This window comes from Hippopotamus amphibius, chromosome 11, assembly GCF_030028045.1.
Source record: "Hippopotamus amphibius kiboko isolate mHipAmp2 chromosome 11, mHipAmp2.hap2, whole genome shotgun sequence".
Taxonomy (NCBI): Eukaryota; Metazoa; Chordata; class Mammalia; order Artiodactyla; family Hippopotamidae; genus Hippopotamus; species Hippopotamus amphibius.
In genome coordinates, this window is record NC_080196.1 from 15,361,645 (window position 1) to 15,380,419 (window position 18,775).

Genomic DNA, 18,775 nt, shown 5'->3' on the forward strand with positions numbered 1-18,775 from the left:
CCTGGAGAGCTTTGTCTGGGGGTGGTTCTACTGACTGATGTTACAGGGAGAGAAATATGTATCTTGCTAAACAACTATTCGTTCATGAAAATTACCTAATGAGGAGCCTGAGGATTTAGGATGAACCAAAAGTCCTTTATATCTTTACAGAAAGTGGCTTAGATGAATGCAATGATTTTAATAAATCTGACTTCAAAGCAAAAGTGAATCTAAAACACAAACACTTTCCATTCTTCTGACTAGAAAATTCTCTGGTCCCAATGTTCACAGACATAGCACACTAATGATCCTTGATTAAAAATAAAAAGCATCATGTTTTAAATAAAATTTATTTTTCGAAACAGTTTTAGATTTACAGAAAAATTGCAAAGATAGTACAGGAAGTTCTCATATATCCTGCAACCTGCTTCCTTTCTTATTAGCATCATACGTAGAAAGGTTTCATTTGTCACAGTTAATGAACCAATACTGATACATGAGAATTAAATAAAGCCCACACTTTACTCACATTTCCTTAGGTTTTACCTAATGCCCTTTTTCTGCTCCAGGATCCCATTCAGGACACATTACATTAACTTGTCATGTCTCCTAAGACTTCTCTTGGTTATGGCAATGATTACACAATCTCGTGAATATACTAAAAAACACTGAACTGTACAACTTGAAATGGGTGAATTGCAAGGTACAGAATTGTCGATTAGAAAGAGGATGCTAGTGGAAAAATCGATGAAATTTTCAAAGTCTGGAATTCATTTAATAGTTATCTATCAGTGTTGATGTTTTACTTCTGACAAGTGGACCTAATATTGAGGGAAAACTGGGGGAGGCAATTATAAAAACTCTTTGTACTATCACTACAATTTTTCAGTGAATTTAAAATTATTCCAAAATAAGTTAGGGTTTTTTATTTAATTACCATAGAACATGATCTATTACTATGAAGCAAAGGGCAAACCTCAGATGATAGGCAAGCTGCTTCTTGAAATATTGGTGAGACCCTTAGTATTTTCACTCGCGCTAAAGAGGGACAATTACAAAATGACATAACAAAGGAGTTCTCTGAGGCCATCAAGTTCAAGGCCTTCCTCAGGAAATGAGGTGCATTAGTGGCACACCCTGTCTATGGTTACCTAACTGGCATTTTATCATCCTCACTGACGGCCACTCCACAGTCTGTGGCTTTTGCCATCCACTTTTACTCAAGTTCATTTCCTTTTGTTTAGGAACCTTCAGTCCAGTTGTTCTTTTAACCATTTTTTTCTGCTCTTTTCTAACTTCTCCATATCATCTAGGAACTTTGCAACACAGAACCAAATTTCAACACATATAATTCTAATAAATATTTGAGGGTTGCCAAGCACACAAGAGATGGTTTTCCAGCTCTCCTAAAAACTTGGAAGTGGTCAATTTCTAAATCATTTTACAGCCAACTACCATCTTCATAATTCTCTCTGTAGTTTCCATTAATTAAGATGCATAGTCACAATTCATTCTTGGCTATGATGGTGACATTGGGCCCCAACTTGTAGGTTCATGAAATGATTACTTTTAGTTTATAGCCTCCTTTCGCCCTTCTCTTAAATTAAGATGACAAAACTGGCCATCAGATAAAGATATCTATAAAGACACTCTAAATACCTCAGTAGAAAGATAAACACATAAGTCGACAAGTTTTACAACTTAGTCACGCTCACTATGACATTGTGGTAAATGTTAATAAGACTAAAATTACAAAATAGTCTTTTATTATACCCTTCCTGTAAATTCCACCCCCAGACCCCACACATTAAAAAAATTGAAGATATTCTTCTCTCACAACGTGTAGAAAATGGCTCTCTGAATATAATTTCAAATACATGTTGATTTGCTTCCCTTTTGTTCAATAACCTGCAGGCAGGTTAACACTTACTCTTTGGAGATGAATGGGCAATTATCTTTTGGAACTGAGAAGCGACGAAAATCAGCTCAACATCCCAAGTAAACAAGAAACAGAAGCTCTTTTTCACATGATCTTATTTCCAGGGTAAAGCACACAAATTCCTAAGGCATTCTGACCTTACTCTAATGAGGACGTGGAAGAAGAGAGACTCCAGAGCCCTGAAGGTCAATTCGCTTCAGCCAACATGCATGGAAATGCCCACATTCATTGGGAGAAATAAGAAAGGAAAATATACATGTACAATCCTCTTAGCTACATCCACTGAAAAGTAAAAAGAAAGAGAAAACCCTTGATTTGGGGGCTTTACACTCAAGAAGTTTTTCCTTATAATCTAAAACCAAGCCTTCCTTGCTACTATTGAAGATCTTGGAATCAGAATTTTAGAGCTGCATTGGGCTTAAAGAGCATCGTTTCCTGCAAACGGAGAGACCAAAAATTCTGGAGACGGGCCGCTGACACCAGGCCAGTGAGAGGCAGAGCCATTTTCATCCCTGGGGCACAAGGGACAGGGAACCTTTAACGTCCTCATGCCTAAGTCCAGCGTGTACCTATCTCCCTTCCAGGGGAAACAAGGCAAACTCCATCTTCTGCCCCGACCCCCAGCTCAGCGCTCATCTCCCAACCTGTCCCACTGGAAGTGGCCCTCATGCTTTCCATACTCCTGGGGACCCTGCCAACATGGAAGACCCCTCCCTAACCCCATCACCCACCCCTATCAGCATCGTTCCTCATTTGCTAAAGGACGAGGCTGTTCGTGGAAGCACAGAACTCTCAGAAAAGGCAGAAAGGAAGTCATCGTCACAAGAGCTCTGTAGATGCAGATATGAATCAACCCCTAAGAGACACTAAGTTTCTTTTAAAGGTGAAGAGTGGAAGAACTGTACACACCTGTTTGTGTCAGAAAAGCAAAAAGATTCTGTGTACGGTACGTGGCTGCCTCGCCTGTCTCTGAAAGGATACCACTGGCTGCCAGTGGGGAGGGGATCTGAGCAGCTGCAAACTACTCCGGTGGGGGGGGGGGAGGGGTGGACACCACAGGGACCAACCTTTCATTATGCCCCCTTTCCTGCCTTGTGATTTGACATTAAGTGCATAAGCTACCTAGTGAGAAAACTCACTTTTTTAATCTGCATTTATACAAAATGAAAACCAACATTAATCCAACACACACATTTTTAATTAAAACAGATAAATATTTTAAATCAATGCAGTTAAATTTTTAAAAAGAGCCAGAAATAATGCCGGGGATAAAAAAAAGTCTTTGGAAGAAAGACATCTCAACCCAGTGACACTCACAGCTAAACCGCTTCATGAAATTTCACAAAATGACTTTTGAATTTAGCAACTTCCTCTAGGCTTTAGCAGCTTTTTGCTGTGTATACCTCTGCTGACTCTGTTTCAAATGAGAGGTACAGCAATGATGAATGAGACGAACGTGGGCGGGGGCACAAACCACACTATTTTTTAATTACTTGATTGAAATAAGAATGCAGAGCCCCCAGAACAAAACTTTTCCAATGCACCCCTGCTCTTTTTTCGAAGGAGAGACAGAACCCGAGCTTTGCGCTGTTGTTTTGGTAAATAAGCTGGAGGATGGAATCTCTGTAATAATATAAGGGTTGGGAAATCCCCAGCACATCCCCCCAGAAAACCTAACTCAACACTTAGAGCCCCTTTAATGTTGTGTAGACTTGCGAAACCATACTTCAAAGAAGATGAATCACTGATAACAAAGTGATAGGCAGAGCCCCACTATTATAAGGAAGTTGGTAAATAAGTCACCGAGTGCATATTTTTTGGCTCACGAAAATGGGTTAATGAGTTCATGTTGTGGCAGAGGATCACGTTTCTAAGCCCTATGGGATAGTGGTCTTTTAATAAAGCATATTTTTAACCAGTTTAAACTACTTGAAGTTACTTTTCCCACTGATTACTCCCTATCCTTCTGCTATCCCGGCAAAACTACTAGAAATTATCATTAATAAGACTGCAGCAAGTTTCCCTTTTGTCTTGTTTACTGAAAGGGTTGACTTACTTAAAATAGAAAGCTTCTGAAAACCACACAACCAAATACTGTTATTAAATTACACAGACTGAATTCTTTTTACACGTTGCTGCTATGAAAAGATATTTCCAGAGTGCATCTCCTTCAATATAATCTTTCCATGAAATTTTTTTTTATAAATGTAATTTGGAGGCCATGCTTCAAAAACACTTGGGACTGGGACGAAGTGAGAGAGTAGCACTGACATATACATACACTACCAAATGTAAAATAGATAGCTAGTGGGAAGCTGCTGCATAGCACAGGGAGATCAACTCAATGACTGGGGATGACTTAGCGGGGTGGGACAGGGAGAGTAGGAAGGAGTCACGGGAGGGAGGGGATGTGGGGATATATGTACAAATACAGCTGATTCACTCTGTTGTACAGCAGAAACTGGCACAACAGTGTAAAGCAATTATACTCCAATAAAGAGTTTATTTAAAAAAATTATTAAAAATAGTTACACAAATGAAAAAAAAACATTTTGGAGTACTTGGGTATACAGCACTTTTTATATATGTGACTTGACTTCAGACTGCAAAAGGAAATTTCTGCATGTTGTTCACACACACTTGAGACAACTGGTCCCAAAATATGATATTAATATCTGCATCTATAATGGCAAGTAATGCATTTCTCAACTCCACATAATGAAAACGGGAAAGGAGAAATTTGTATTTAAACAACCCAAAATTCACATTTAACTATCAGCAACTGGGCCATTAATTAACTTTCAAATCAGAAATTAGGCCTATTCAATCTGAAATGCAGGGTCCAAATAATAAACAGGCCTAACCAGCTGGTAAAAAGAACTGGCTCCTAATTTTATCATCATTTAGGCATCCATCCCAATGCAAATATGTAAATAAAATTCCACCTCAATGGAACCAAGTTTATTTAGTTCTTACTTCATATTAATAAGCATACCAAGAGGACTATGATTCAGCCTCTGTCGACCGCCCACGCAGAAAGTTCATCTTTTCTGCGTCTCAGTACCTTCGTTCAAACAGCTTCCTCTTCCTGGTATATTCTGCCTACCCCACCTGGCCCCACCCCTGCAGTTTCCCCTTCTCCTTCTAAAGCAGCAGCTCCCAGGAAGCGCCCCCCACCCACCTTCCCCAGGACAGGCCCAGGGGTGCTGAGGCCCATTCTAGAGCATTCAGCACATTGTTTTACAAGAGTTTACACATAATAAAGTAATTTAACAAGTGTGTATTGGTTTGTCTCCTAGAAGGCACGGATCCTAATTCATCTTTGAATCCCGCTTCTAGTCCAACATTCGGCATCCAGTGCTCAATAAGCAACGACAGAGAGAAGCCTCTCAGAGTCAGGCAGGGCAGAAAGACCAATAAATATCTGACATAAAGTAAGAGGCACTATGTGGGAAAAAAGAATGAAATGTTGCCATTTGCCGCAACATGGATGGACCTAGAGTATCTCCTACTAAGTGAAGTAAGTCAAAGACACATCCTACATGATACCACTTATATGTGGAATCTAAGAAATAATACCAATGAATGTACATACAAAACAGAAACAGACTCACAGACGTAGAAAACAAATTTATGGTTACCAATGGGGAAAGGGAGGGCGGGAGGGATAAATTATGGGATGAACAGATACAAACTACTATATATAAAACAGATATGCAACAAGGATGTACCGTATAGCACAGGAAACCATATTCAATATATTGTGATAGGGACTTCCTAGGTGGCACAGTGGGTAAGAATCCGCCTGCCAATGCAGGGGACACGGGTTTGATCCCTGCCCCAGGAAGATACCACATGCTGTGGAGCAACTAAGCCTGTGAGCCACAACTATTGAGCCCATGTGCCGCAACTACTGAAGCCCACGCGCCGGGGAGCCCATGCTCTGCAACAGGAGAGGCCACTGCAATGAGAAGCCTGCGTACCACAAGAGTAGCCCCCACTCGCTGCAACTAGAGAAAGCCCACATGCAGCAACGAAGACCCAACACAGCCAATAAAATTAATTAATTAAAATATATGTATATATTGTGATAACCTATAATACAATATAATCTGAAATACATGTATAACTGAATCACTTTGCTGTACAGCTGAAACTAATACAATTAATAAATCAACTATATATTTCAATTTTTAAAAAAAGACAAAAACAGACACACATAACCAATATGCAGACAAGTAGATATGCCTACACACAGAGTCAACAAACATAATCCACCCCGCCTCAGCCCACCACAAAAAAAGAGGATGCGGTATGGAGAGAGCACTACGGAGAAACAAAGAAAATAAAAGGGGACCCATCTGGCCCTGGGGGAGAGGGATTCTATAAGGGGAGAGGGGAGAGCAAGGCCAGGGTTACAGAGAGCAGACAGGAGGGGGTGAAAAAGGAAATGAGGACCAGGATAAGGACTAATGCCAGGGAGAGGGGAAAGCGTGAGCAGAAGCTGGAAGGCGTGAAAGACACAGTGGCTCTCCAGCACAGGAAAGCACACGTCCCCTGCGCTGATGGTACGTACAGCGCCCAGGGAAGCTGGGCCTGGGATGCAGAGCAGGGACCGTGAGCCAAGTCTGCACTGGCAGTCCCGGGTTCGAGTCCTGCCTCTGTCCCTGCCCAGCTCCCAGGCTGCAGGCAAGTTACTGAAGACCTGTTTAAGCATTCACTATACACAGCTGTTGGTATCATTAGGCCTGACAGGTAAACGGAGGCCAAGCTGTGAAGACACACCTCTTGATCTACACCAGGAAGGTGAAAGCTCCAGGACCCACCAGGCCTCTGCTTGAAATGCCAGAAAGCACATGGCCACGCCTCCCTTGACTGTTGTCAAATCAGGCCACCAGACAGTGACAACCGCCAGCACTTGCCATGCGGGCCTGCCCACCTCGGGGACTCACCCAGAGTCCCCTGGAATGGAGACGTCATCCTCCTGCCTGGTGCACAGGGCTGGACGGAGGGACAGTCCCCAAGGCCACCTGCCCTGTCCTCCAATGTTATGGAATTTGCGGTTTATAACACAGTCTTGCCCTCGACACACCTCATTGTTTGATGATCTCTGGCTATTTTAAAAGCCACTTTTCACCTCCCAAAAGCAATCTCTTCAGAGCCACAAAGCAACGTTCCACCCTTTGTGTGCAGCTCCAGGAAAGACAGCAAGGCTCAGGGTCAGCGGCTGGCCACAGCCTTACCAGGACTCTGGGCCCCCGGGGGGCACCTCTACCTGCCCAGCACCCCGCTGCTCAGCCCCAGGCCCTGCCCAGCTCGCGGGCTTGCAGTCATGGGCTGCTCCCAACGTCCTCCTCCTCCTCCACGACTTATCTTCCCACCACCGACCTCCTCCTCAGAGCCCTCCTTCCGCTGGCTCCAGAAGCCTCAGTGTCTTCCCAGCTCTCTCCCTCTGCCCTTAGCCTTGTGGCAGAACTGTCTGCCCCGGGGCATTTGCTTTCTCATTTTACCACCGCGAGGTGCAAGGAGAGAGAAGAAAGTCACTGCTTTTCCAGATGTGCCTATTGCTGCTTCGGACCATTTTTCTCCCACCGTCCTTATGTCATTCTGTAATATACTTGTGCACTGAAAGATGTAAGTGCTGTACGAAATGAGCCAATTATGTGAAAGGAGCGTATCTGCCTTTATTGTGTTTGGCATTAGCCTGAAGAGAAAGACCTTTAAAGCTGAGTTCTTTAGAAAGCATTTGAATGCATTTTGTTTGGTATTGTATTTATTCAATAAAGTGTTTAATTAGTGCCAAGTGTGAACTGGGCCACTAGGATGGGATGGGTTGGAGGGAATGGGGGTGGTGAGCACTGAAAGAACAGAGCGGGCTGACCTCCCCTCATCAGGCTCAGCTGCTACCTCCTTTTATAAAGAGGCTGAGAGAGCTCTTCCCTTTGAGAGGCACCATCTTTCCAGGCAGGAAGTACCCTCTCCAGACCCCACTCAGGCTCCTAATATTAAATGAGATGTGCCCTGCAGAGCAGCTGGCTGAGTGCCTGATAGCAGAGCCTGTCTTACCCTCTCTGGTCCATCTTCATTGTCAGAATCTACCAACCTCCACATTCCTGGAGAACTTAGGTACCACACAGTCCTTCTCTCCACCTTACATCCCCAGCCCCCTGGGCAGCTGCAGTGTTTAAGATAATCCTTCAGATCCCCCAGTTCTCGGCTTGCTGAACGGAATCAACTTTCACCCTTTCTCCCATGTCCACACCCTGGCTCTCATCCTCGCCCAGGGAAGCTTCACTAGGAATCTTCCACTTGAATATCCTGGCCCCCGGCTCTCTCACTTCCCCTACACATGCTCCTCAAAGTCCCTGCAATCTCCCACTGTTTCCCTTTCCACTGTCATCACCTCCAACTACTTGTCAGCATCTTTCAACACCCTTACTTTTTAACATTCCAACAACCTTCCCTGCAACAGTCCAACTGTCTATTTTACTTTTGCTCCTAGGTGGGGCTGCTGAAAGAGAAAAATCACATATTCGCACATACCCTGAAATTTTTTATTTTCAGTGGGCTAAATATACTCAACAACCCTTGCAATTGACCCCAGGCAGCTCCCTCTCTGCTCCCCTATAAAGACCACTCTAAATGTCCACTCATCCTCAAAACCCCTGCTCCGCCTCCATCCCTGCATCCCTCAGCCATGACCTCCTGCCCCACTTCACAAAATGAAAATCCTTTCACATCTTCAATGCCTTCCCTTTGATGGCAGCAGTGCCTCTAAACTTCAGTGGGCACAAGAATCACCTGGGCAGCCCCTTCACTCTGATATGTACTCAGATTCACCAGGTCTGAGTCAAATCTCAGAAGCATACACGGCAATAGATACGGATGACGGTCCATCCACCAACTTTAAGGAAAACTGGTCTATAACAGGGGTCTCAAACTCCAGCCCTCAGGCCAAATCCAGCCCCTGCCTGTTTTGTGTGGCCTGCATGTTAACTACATGTGTTTTTACATCTTTACAGGGTTGGGGAAAAAAATCAAAAGAAGAAAATTTCACACGTGCAAGTTACATAAAATTCAAATTTCAGTCCATGAAGAAAGCTTCACGAGAACACAGCCAGGCCCAGTGATTTACATATCGTCTGTGGCTGCTCTCATGCAACAATGGCACAGTTGAGTCGTTGCAACAAAGACTGCCTGCAAAGTTGAAAATATTTACTGTCTGGCTCTTTACAGAAATAGTTTGCTGCCCCCTGGTCTGCAGGATGAAGCACAAACACTTCGCAGAGCCTTCCAGCTTCCTCGTGCTGTGAACCCGGCCTCCCTCCCCAACTTAGAGTCCCACAGTCTTCACAAGGGCAGCCCCACCAGCCACTTCAGTGGGCTCAGTTCCTTGAACGAAGCACACATTTTCACACCTCCTCACCTCTGTACGTGCTGCTCTTTCTACCCACTTGGCCCGACAAATACCTCTTCAGCCTTCAAGACCCAATTCGTCTTCCTCCCCACCTGTGAGATGCTCTCTGACAACCACACCTCATCCCCCTCCCCTGCGCTGAATTAATTTGAATCCCAAGTATCTGTCTACGGCCGTGGTCCTCAAACTTTTGGGCGTCCCAGCACCACCTGGAGGGCCCATGAAATCACCACAGCTGGACCCGCTCCCGGAGCGGCAGACAGGGGTGCTGGGGCACAGAATGAACATTTCTAACAAGTTTCAAGGCTGATGCTGCTGGTCCGTGCACCGCGCAGAAGCAGCGCTGGTTGATTTCTGTGTCCCTGCCCAACGAGTTTTTTGAGGATGGGCCCTATTTTAGTGAAGCTTGAATGATCACAGCCTCACCTGGGCCCAGGAATTCCTGGAAACTCAGCATCTGCTGTTTGTGGTCTAACCAAATGATGTTCCTCCTGTAAGCCAATGATTTTACTATCAGACAATGAAAGGGAAATTAAGTGGGGAGAGGAGACCTAGCCTTGCAGGAACTACTGAGGCCAAAAAAATTAATGAAGTGTCTCTCTGCGGGACGGACATTCTGTGACCTGCCACACGCATCCTGAGCTGGGGTCAAGTGGAAAGGCCCAGGGTGGAGAGCAGATTGTTCCAGTCAGAAACCCAGGAGTACAGCCCGGAGGCAGTGCCAACAGGGGAAATGTTCAGGAGAGCACCCTTTCCCCGCCCCCCCCCCGCCCCCCCACTCCTCAAAGGCCCATCTACTGTCCACTTTAAAAACAAGATTCTACATCAAAGTCTGATAACGTATATCATTAGCACTGGCATATATTGCTACTAATGATAAACATTTGTTGAGCACCTACTACTTGCTTGGAATGCCAGGATAGATAAAACCTAGACCTCAAGGAGACTTTAAACGAGTTCGAAACTCAGTATATAAACCCAGCAGGATACCTAACAAAATAAGGTAACATTTACTAAGTGCCAAATATAAACTGTGTCAAAGATAAGCAGTAAATTCCACAGAAGTCCAAGGTGTCCTGTGGCTTCCCCTTCTCTGTTCCACTACGGTATCACCTATAAACCTCTACTAGCACCTAAACAGGTCCGTGAGGACACAGCTCTTGCATGGGTCTTTTGTCTCCACTACGGGTGAATAAACTCTTCAAGGATAGAAACCTTGATTTTTTTTTTTTAATCTTTCTGTTTCTATGACCTGAACAAGTCCCTGGCACTAGAAGTGTTAAGTAAATGTTTAATTGATTTAATAATGACTGTGGAATGTGAGCTGAGGTTTTTAACGAAGGGCAAGACTTAGATAAGAAGAGAATTGAGGGTTGGGCTTTCCACGAACAGGCAAGGGAACCAAACAGGTGGCTGAAAGCTCCAGGCAGGTATAGAAGCTTTGTGGTCAGAGGTCCCGGTGGAATGATCAGAACCCACTGCGGGTATCACCATGAGGCGAGACGCTCAGGTCTTCAGAGCTGGTCTTTACTGACCTAGCCTTTTAAACTGTAACACAGGCTTACGTGAATAGGCCTAAACCTGACTGCTTTAATCTCAAGAATCGTTTCCTGGATTCTTATCTCCCGGTCTATTTTTCCTTTGCCCCTTTCTCTGCTGATGCTAAATTGGGGGGGCGGGGGGGGGGGACTGAAATCCAGACAAAGAATCTTAATTTCATACTTAATTGATACTTTATGCAAATACAGACTAATCTGGGGATTCCAGTTGGTAAAAATAGCCTTGGCCCTCACAGTTCCCCAGCACCAAATTACAAATTCCTTAAAGCCAGGAATTTCTCCTCTTGCGCAGCTCCTAGGATATGACCGTGTACCACACAAATCAGGAATGTCAGCGTTGCCGCCGGGTCCATCCTGGTAGCTGAGTCAATTTTGCAAACTTCGAAGGCAAGGATACTTTAAACACAGATCATGCCATACCCCACAACCAAAACAGAGTGGAGAGGGCATGAGCAGATGAATTAAACCAAAAAAAATCAAACAAAATTGTCATCCTCGTACCTTGCCCGGGCTCCACATTTGCTCATCAGAAAGAAACTAGAAACGCAGTTTTCAACAAACTCATCTGTGAGGCACCTGTGAAGGCCCCTAAGTCATCTATTTCCTACACTCTGGATCTGAATTGCTGTGCTCTGGTCTCTAATTAAATAAGATGATTTTGCATTTAACATCTTTTGGAGGAGGCCAGGCTAATAAAAGTCCCTGGAATCTAAAACCATAGACTTTTCCTGAGTATAGTCACAATTGCACACAGGCTCCCCTGAGGAGCTAACAGACAGATAAAAGGAAGAATCAGATGAAAACAGAGCTAGAATGCTCAACAGATATTTCAGGTTTTGCAGATAATAAACGACTTGACACGGGGAGACCCAGAAGCCAAAGACATTCTCACAGGTGCAATCAATTCAGAAATTACAAAATACGTGTGAAATGTTAAGACATTAAGTAAAGGATTCACTATCTTTAAGTGGCATATGAAGAACTACTTGGGCAACATGAAGTATATGTTTTATCATTTAGCAAATTGCAGGCCAATAAAAAGGCACTCTTTAAGGGGCCAGGAGCAAACATGTATCAAGGACTGGGCTCTTATTCTAGGACTGCCCTCCAGAGCTGGCAACACTTCTCTCTTCCCCATTTTGTGCCCCAGGGGGAGTCCCTGCAGACCACATCACCCAGGCATCCCGGGCCAGCCGCCCACTGGGGTCCACTGCAAGAGATGGAAGGGCTGGGAGATGGGGAGCAGAAGGGCTGAGGTTCTCTCTCTGCTTCCCTCCCTCTCCCCACCCCCCATCCTGGCAACAGGACTTTCTCCCCTTTCCCCTTCTGCGCCCAGGTCTTGGTACCTGAACATCCTTTACTGGTTCCCTTAATGCCACCCACACTGCTCTAAGTATCAACAGTTCATGAAAGTTTCTTCATTGCCATCCATTGAGTTGAACTGTTTCCTGCCAGGACCCTGTCTGATACAAGGACCATAGGGTATTTTGTATCTACATAAAATGATTCCAAAAGGTAGGTCTTTTTGCCATCTCCCATTTCACTCGGGAGGACACTGAGGCTCCATGAGGGTAGAATACCAGCCAGCAGTCACAAAGGAAGTTTTCTAGCAGAGCAGGAATTACTCCCATGTCAGTCTAACATCTAAAAAGCCTTTGAAAGTGTAAGGGAGAAAAACACACTAAGCTTCCAAACTCTCAAGCCACAGTTTAGCCTCAAACCATATCATTTATGCTTTGGGATTCTCCCTGGGCCCGAAATAAGCCAACTCGGTGGAAGCAATGCCCTTTAAGTGCTTCTTCCACCGAGAGTCACTCAGATTTGACCCTGCTGGAGGGCAGTGGGGTTTCCTAAGATCTAAGAGATCACAGGTGCACCTTCCTTGACTTTTGCCCACATTTTTCCTTCAGTTCATCCCAGAAATCCCTCCCTCCCTGCACTAAACATCCCACAGGCTCTTTTGTTCTTTTTTATAAATTAAAACCAGAATTCCTTTGCCAGAAATCCAGGAGATTGGGGATGAGAGTGGATGCAGTTACAAAGCGCTTAATAACTTCATCGTAGGCACCTCTCAGTCGTCAGTCTCCAGGGTCCATTAGCAATCTAACTCTTTCCATACAAAAAACCTCCCTGGGTTCCTCCTCTCTCTAGCTGTGCTGAATTGCTAAAAATGGAAAATGCAATTAAAATAAATTGTGATGGAGGGTAGAGAGGTAAGTACCAACAAACTTCCCTGAAGGAAATTCAGCTCTGAGCTATATTTCATCTCAGGGCTAAAGAATTTGCCCTTATTTCTGCCTTTGCAGGTCTCTGGCAGTCACTACAATACAGCCTCACTACCAGAACAGGCATTAGCAGCTGATACCTCTCCCAATTTCCAGACCTGCTGGATTTTACAACTGATGAGAGGGCAACAGTCAGATCAGGTGGAGTCCTGAAAAAGATCCTCAGAGGGAGCCAGGAAGAAGGGTGGCTCAGGAAACAGCATCTGAATAAGGCAAACATCCAGGTCTCACTTAATCGTTGCTGAAGGAATGCGAGCGGAAAGAGCAGCAGGTATACTCTTGTTTGAAGGAAAGAAGAATTTTTTAAAAGATCACTAGGGAAAGGCAGAGAAAGAAAACTGGGCGAAAACTCAGCATGAAACAAACAGGAGTATAGTGGGCCCTCCTCCGGCATGCCTTACCCAATTCCATTAAATAACATACAGCTGACCCCTGAACTATAGAGGGGTTATAATTTATAGTCGGCCCCTTACATCCCCCGTTCCTAGGAATCTGCCGATTCAAGCAACCTCAGATGGTACAGTATTACAGTATTTTCTACTGAAAAATATCCACATATAAACGGACCCATGCAGTTCAAACCCGTGTTGTTCAAGGGTCAACTGGGTATTTACTGACTCACTACTAAATACAGGGCCAATCTAGCCTGCAGCACCTAAAGAGACAAGAAAATGGGTTAAGACAGCCTCATCCCTCAGGAAGATTTCTCACCTGGAATTACTGTTGTTTGTTGCCATTTTCAACTTTAATGGTAGCAGACAGATCCTGGACAGTCCAAATACCTGCAACAGCGCCTCTCTTCTCCCACTAACCTGTCGTATTAGTGAGTCTGGACCCTGGAGGACATACTGACCTACTAAGCTAAGGCCCTCGGAAAACCACAGCATCCTGTGTCCCTCCTCCCTCGCGGATGAAGACCACACGTGGTGCAAAACAACTGTGAACCCGATTTCACCAGCCTCACTGCCAAAAACCCAGGTCTCTCATTCCAATGCTACAGGCTATTGCTTATAGATCAAGCAGGCTTAGCTTCCAAGTAGGTTGATCTAACTTAAAAATGATCAAGACTTGACTACCCTGATGAAAGAAACATGATTCATTTATGAGAATGCTTTAGAGAACTGGGTTACAGGAAACGAGGCAACCCAAAACTTCAAAGAAAACGAAAACTGTTTCTTCGAACTCGCTGTGCAGGGTATGCCAATTTTTTTTCACACTTACAGGAGAAAAACAGCAACTCACAACAAACAAACAAAAATCCACCTGTCTAGTCTGTAGCAGTGAAATCTGCTATGGGGGCGGGGACGGAGGTAGATAACATCCCCACCCCCGCAGGCTGCACTCCCTCTCGGGCTCGGGGAGGGTCCCTGCGCTCCCGCCCCAGCCGCCGCCTGGCCGCCCGCCCGCAGTTACCTGGTCCAGCGGGATGCCCAGGAGCTCGCTGAGCGGGTGCAGACAGGTGGAGCCCGTGGTGCGGTAGGAGAGGCGGGACGGCGGATCTGCGGCCATCCTGCATCAGCCCCGGCCCCAAGCCCGCGCCCCTCCCGCTCGGCGTCCTCCCGCCCGAGGGCGCGCGGGGGGCTGTCCCGGGGGCCGTGCGGCCGCCTGGCTCGCGGGGACCGAGCGGCGAGCCGGACGACGCCGTCCAGCGCAAACTCTCGGGGCGCAAACTCGGCGTTGGCGCAGTGGCCACAGGCGCGGTAGGAGGGCCGCGGCCGAGCGCGCTCTGCTTCCCGCTCCCCTCCTCTCGCCGTTCATTGGTCCGGCCGCCCGCGACTGCCCGGGAGGAGGGAGGGTGGGAGGGAGGAAAAGTGGGGACTCGGAGCCCGGCCCCCGAGCGCCGCCCGGCCCGCCCTGCCCCGGCCGAACCGAGAGGGAAAGCGACGCCGAGGGCGCCGCCGCCTAGCCCTGCGCCTACTGGCGCTCAGCCCCGGGGGCGGGAGGAGCCTCTGCTCTTCCTTCTCCCCAGCTCCCCATCCTCTCTCCCCGCCACTCGAAACGACCTCCACCCGGTCACCCAGGAGGGCGCCTTGCCCTAGGGAGCACCCTGGCCCCACCCTGTTTTGGTTCCGCCGCAGCCTCGCCATCCCCGCCCTCCCTGCCTCCCAGCGCCGGCTAAGATTTCCTGCGCTTTCCTTGCAAGCTTTCTCCCTCGCAGTCCTTGCGTCAAAGGGTTAATCTGCCAGAGGCTCGAAGCCCAAGGACACCCCGGTGCTCCCAGCCAGCGCCCCAGCACCCAGCCACCTCTCTCTCCTTACATTCCTGTGGGCAAGACATAGTTTCCTACACCCTGATCTGACTTGGCCTGTGTCACACAGGCACAGACACTAGGACCGCTAGCTTCTGACCACTGATGTCGGGCTCTTTGGATTGTGAATTCTTTTACCCCTGTAAGAAAAGGTGCTACTGTTTATGTGCATTCTAATCGGTTTTTTGCCAGAACCGGTTCTAAAGGCGGGTACCTGGCCCCTCCACTTCCCTGTCCTCAGACACCCAAATGTATCACTGACACTTGGAAAACTTTTTTGGTTGATTAATAGGTTTTGAGAATCATAAAAGTCTTGATCCTTTCCAGGAAGTGCTGTGTGCTAGCTGATGAAGAAGGCTTTCAGGAAGGCAGTGTTGGAAAAAAACAGTGTTGGAAAGCAAATGGGTAGGAAAACAAAAAACAAAAAAACAAACGAACAAAATAAAAAGAAAAGTGAGTTGGGATGGAAGATGCCTTAGAGGACTGGGGCGGGGAGGGTGGGGGGAACTCGAGGTGGGGGGAGTCAAGGAAGGGAGGGAATACAGGGATATGTGTATAAAAACAGTTGATTGAACTTGGTGTACCCCCCAAAAAATAATTAAAAAAAAAAAAAAGTGAGTTGGTGTCAATCCCTAGGCTTCACCAGGTAACCAAACCCAAAGCTTTGCATCAGCAGTTTCCCTGGGAGCTGTTACTGAGCCCCCAAGCCAAGGGTTAGTTGGTGGAGAATCCAACCAAACTGGAGGCCAGTGACTTTGGGGCAGAACTAACACTGTCATCAGTGTGGCCTCCAGCTTCAAATCCAACTGAATGCCTGTCAGATACTCATAACAACTTCCCCTCCAAGGCTAGGCCTCACCCCACCTTCTGGAAGAGTTTCATCACCAAAAAGCTGCGTGGAGCTTTAAATGACCGGGCCAGAGTTTCTCAACTCATGTTCCCTGTTGAGAAGCAAAACCATGTCCCGACCACCACTTCCTGACCCCATGGAGATTTTCTAGGAGGCCACCACCACCAGATGACCATCTCAGCTCTACTCACAACACACACACACACCCCCCCACACTCACACACACACGTACATATATACAAACACATACACATACATAGAGACACACACACAGGCATATGCTTGAGGATCAATTAGGCTAGACAGGCTCATTAAATATACAATTCTAGAAACTGAAGCAATGTTCCTTTTACCTTAAGCAAGATGACAGCTAATGTAAGGTGTTTGAGGGCAGAAGGAGGTTTGAAAGCATTGTAAAAAAAAAAAAAGAAAAAAAAATCAACACTTACATGTGACCTTGTGAACTGCCAGAAAAGAAAGTAGACCAGTTTGGGTAGTATTTATGAAGTAAATGCTCAGGCAACTCATAATTTGCCACAAAACTATGCTCTTCAGACTTCAAAAAATAGTCTTAATATTGGCATAGGTTTAAAAATCAGAAGATTAGCCCTACACAGATTTTCTTCTGCTCAACAAAACAAAGATCATCATCTACTCTAAAATTTTCCCTTAAAAATTCACGAACTATGCTTAGATCTGGAAAACAAAACATCAGAACTTAAATCTTAATAATTCTGTTTTACTGATACTGTAGTATAATTAATTCTCAAAGAACTATTAGGTGATGCAGTATCAAGAGAATGGATTAAAAAAAAGAGAGCGAGAGAATGGATCAGTTACACTATAGGTTAATTCAGCTGGCTTCCGGAGGATGGGAGATGCTTCTAAGATGTATAAGAGTTGCACTATGGACCCATCACTCTCTTTTTCTTCTCCTTCCGTTTCCATCAGAGATCAATTCATAATAATAATTATTACATGCTAGATATACCTTTAAAAATAGCTCTCTCGTTTACCAGTGACAATAACCGATTTGGTAGTTATTATAATCTCTATTTTATAAATGAGAAAACTGGAGTTTGGAGAGTTTAAGTATCTGGTTGTGTTTAGGGAGGTTGAATAAAACATGCCTGTCTGATTCCAGAACCTGGGCTCTCAGTCATTATGCCACGTTGCCTCCTCTAAAACAAAGCACTTCTCTCTTTATCAGGAGGCCCGCTCACACACCCACAGGGCTGTCATTCCTGTGGACAAAGCATTGCATTTACTGTTCAAAAATGAAGTGGCTGGGGTCATGCTACAGGCACTCTGTCTCACCTGTTTTCTATCTGCAGTAGAATGAGGCTTGATATCAAGGTCAAGTTTTTAATCTCCTTTCTGAAGCTATACTCAGGAAGTGAAGTCATCCAGAAGATCCAGTGCTTATCCTGATGACTGGTCTAAAATTAAAAGCCAGACAAAAAGACCTGAAAAAGAATCTGGTGTATTTCAGGGAGCCAGCATGATACTGTCGAGTAATAAAAATTCAACACCAGTCTCATGCTGATCCAGATCGAGCCAAAGATACTCAAACAACAAAATTGAATTAAAATCATCCTCAATATTTACAAAGGTGTAACCCCTCAAGGAGATAAATTCTCATGATTCGATCAAAAATAATCACCAACGAAAACTAATTAAAACTATCTACAATGACAGAGACCACGTAAAAATAAATTGCCATGCTAATAATACCACATATTCGTGAAATGATATTGTGTATTCAGAGAGCACACTCATTTATATCATCTCCTTTGATCCTCCCAACAAATCTAGGAGGTTGAAAGGGCAGATGTTATCACTTTTATTATTATGTCATCATCATCTCCATTTTTATTCACGAGAATATGAAGTTTCTGGTAATTTGCAGCTAGCTTATCCAGCTAGTAAACAGCAAAAGTAGGATTCAGACTTGGCTATTCCATTGTTCTTTTTATTATACAGAAATCTTTTTTATTATACTAGGAGTCCACCTTCAGGAAAATAGCAGAAATTGTTGCCTGCATAGAACATTAAACTCCATGCCTAACATCTCAGATCTGATTCAGAGAATGGTCTAAACTGACCCATGAAAGGTATCACTCTTGCTTTTTAAGCACTTTCTTTAAGCATCATCCACACAAAACCATAGGGAATTTAGATTTTGCAGTCAGTGCCCTACCTCACATTTGAGCTCAACCATTCTGCGTTTGCTTGGAGCATCTATTACCGCCTACCTGCCTCACGTATTTTCCAAATTGAGATCACAGTTAAACATTGTTTTTATATTTGTTCATGTTCAGAAAATTAAGAAATATAACTGAACCAGATTTAGCTCTTACTGCTGCAAATAATATAGCATTTTCCCCTGAGAATACTATCATTTAGTCATTCAAAATAAGTCAACACAAATCTCAGCCTGCTAACCTCTGTAATTACATCAGGGAGATGCTGGTATGTCTAAAGACAAAAGAATCCAA

The 18,775-nt window shown here is 45.1% G+C and overlaps 1 protein-coding gene across 2 annotated transcripts in view; it reads right to left on the reverse strand.

Moving 5' to 3' along the window:
* Positions 1-14,888, reverse strand: part of MBOAT1 (membrane bound O-acyltransferase domain containing 1) — a 111,063-nt gene extending 96,175 nt beyond the window's left edge. Inside the window, exon 1 of one of the 2 annotated variants that reach the window (XM_057700412.1) lies at positions 14,593-14,888. In XM_057700412.1, the coding sequence (XP_057556395.1) occupies positions 14,593-14,688 (96 nt within the window). In that variant the 5' untranslated portion in view covers positions 14,689-14,888. Of the gene's footprint in view, positions 1-13,890; positions 13,949-14,592 lie in introns of those variants that run through there. The other variant, XM_057700413.1, reaches the window with a different exon arrangement.
* Positions 14,889-18,775: the final 3,887 nt, after the last annotated feature.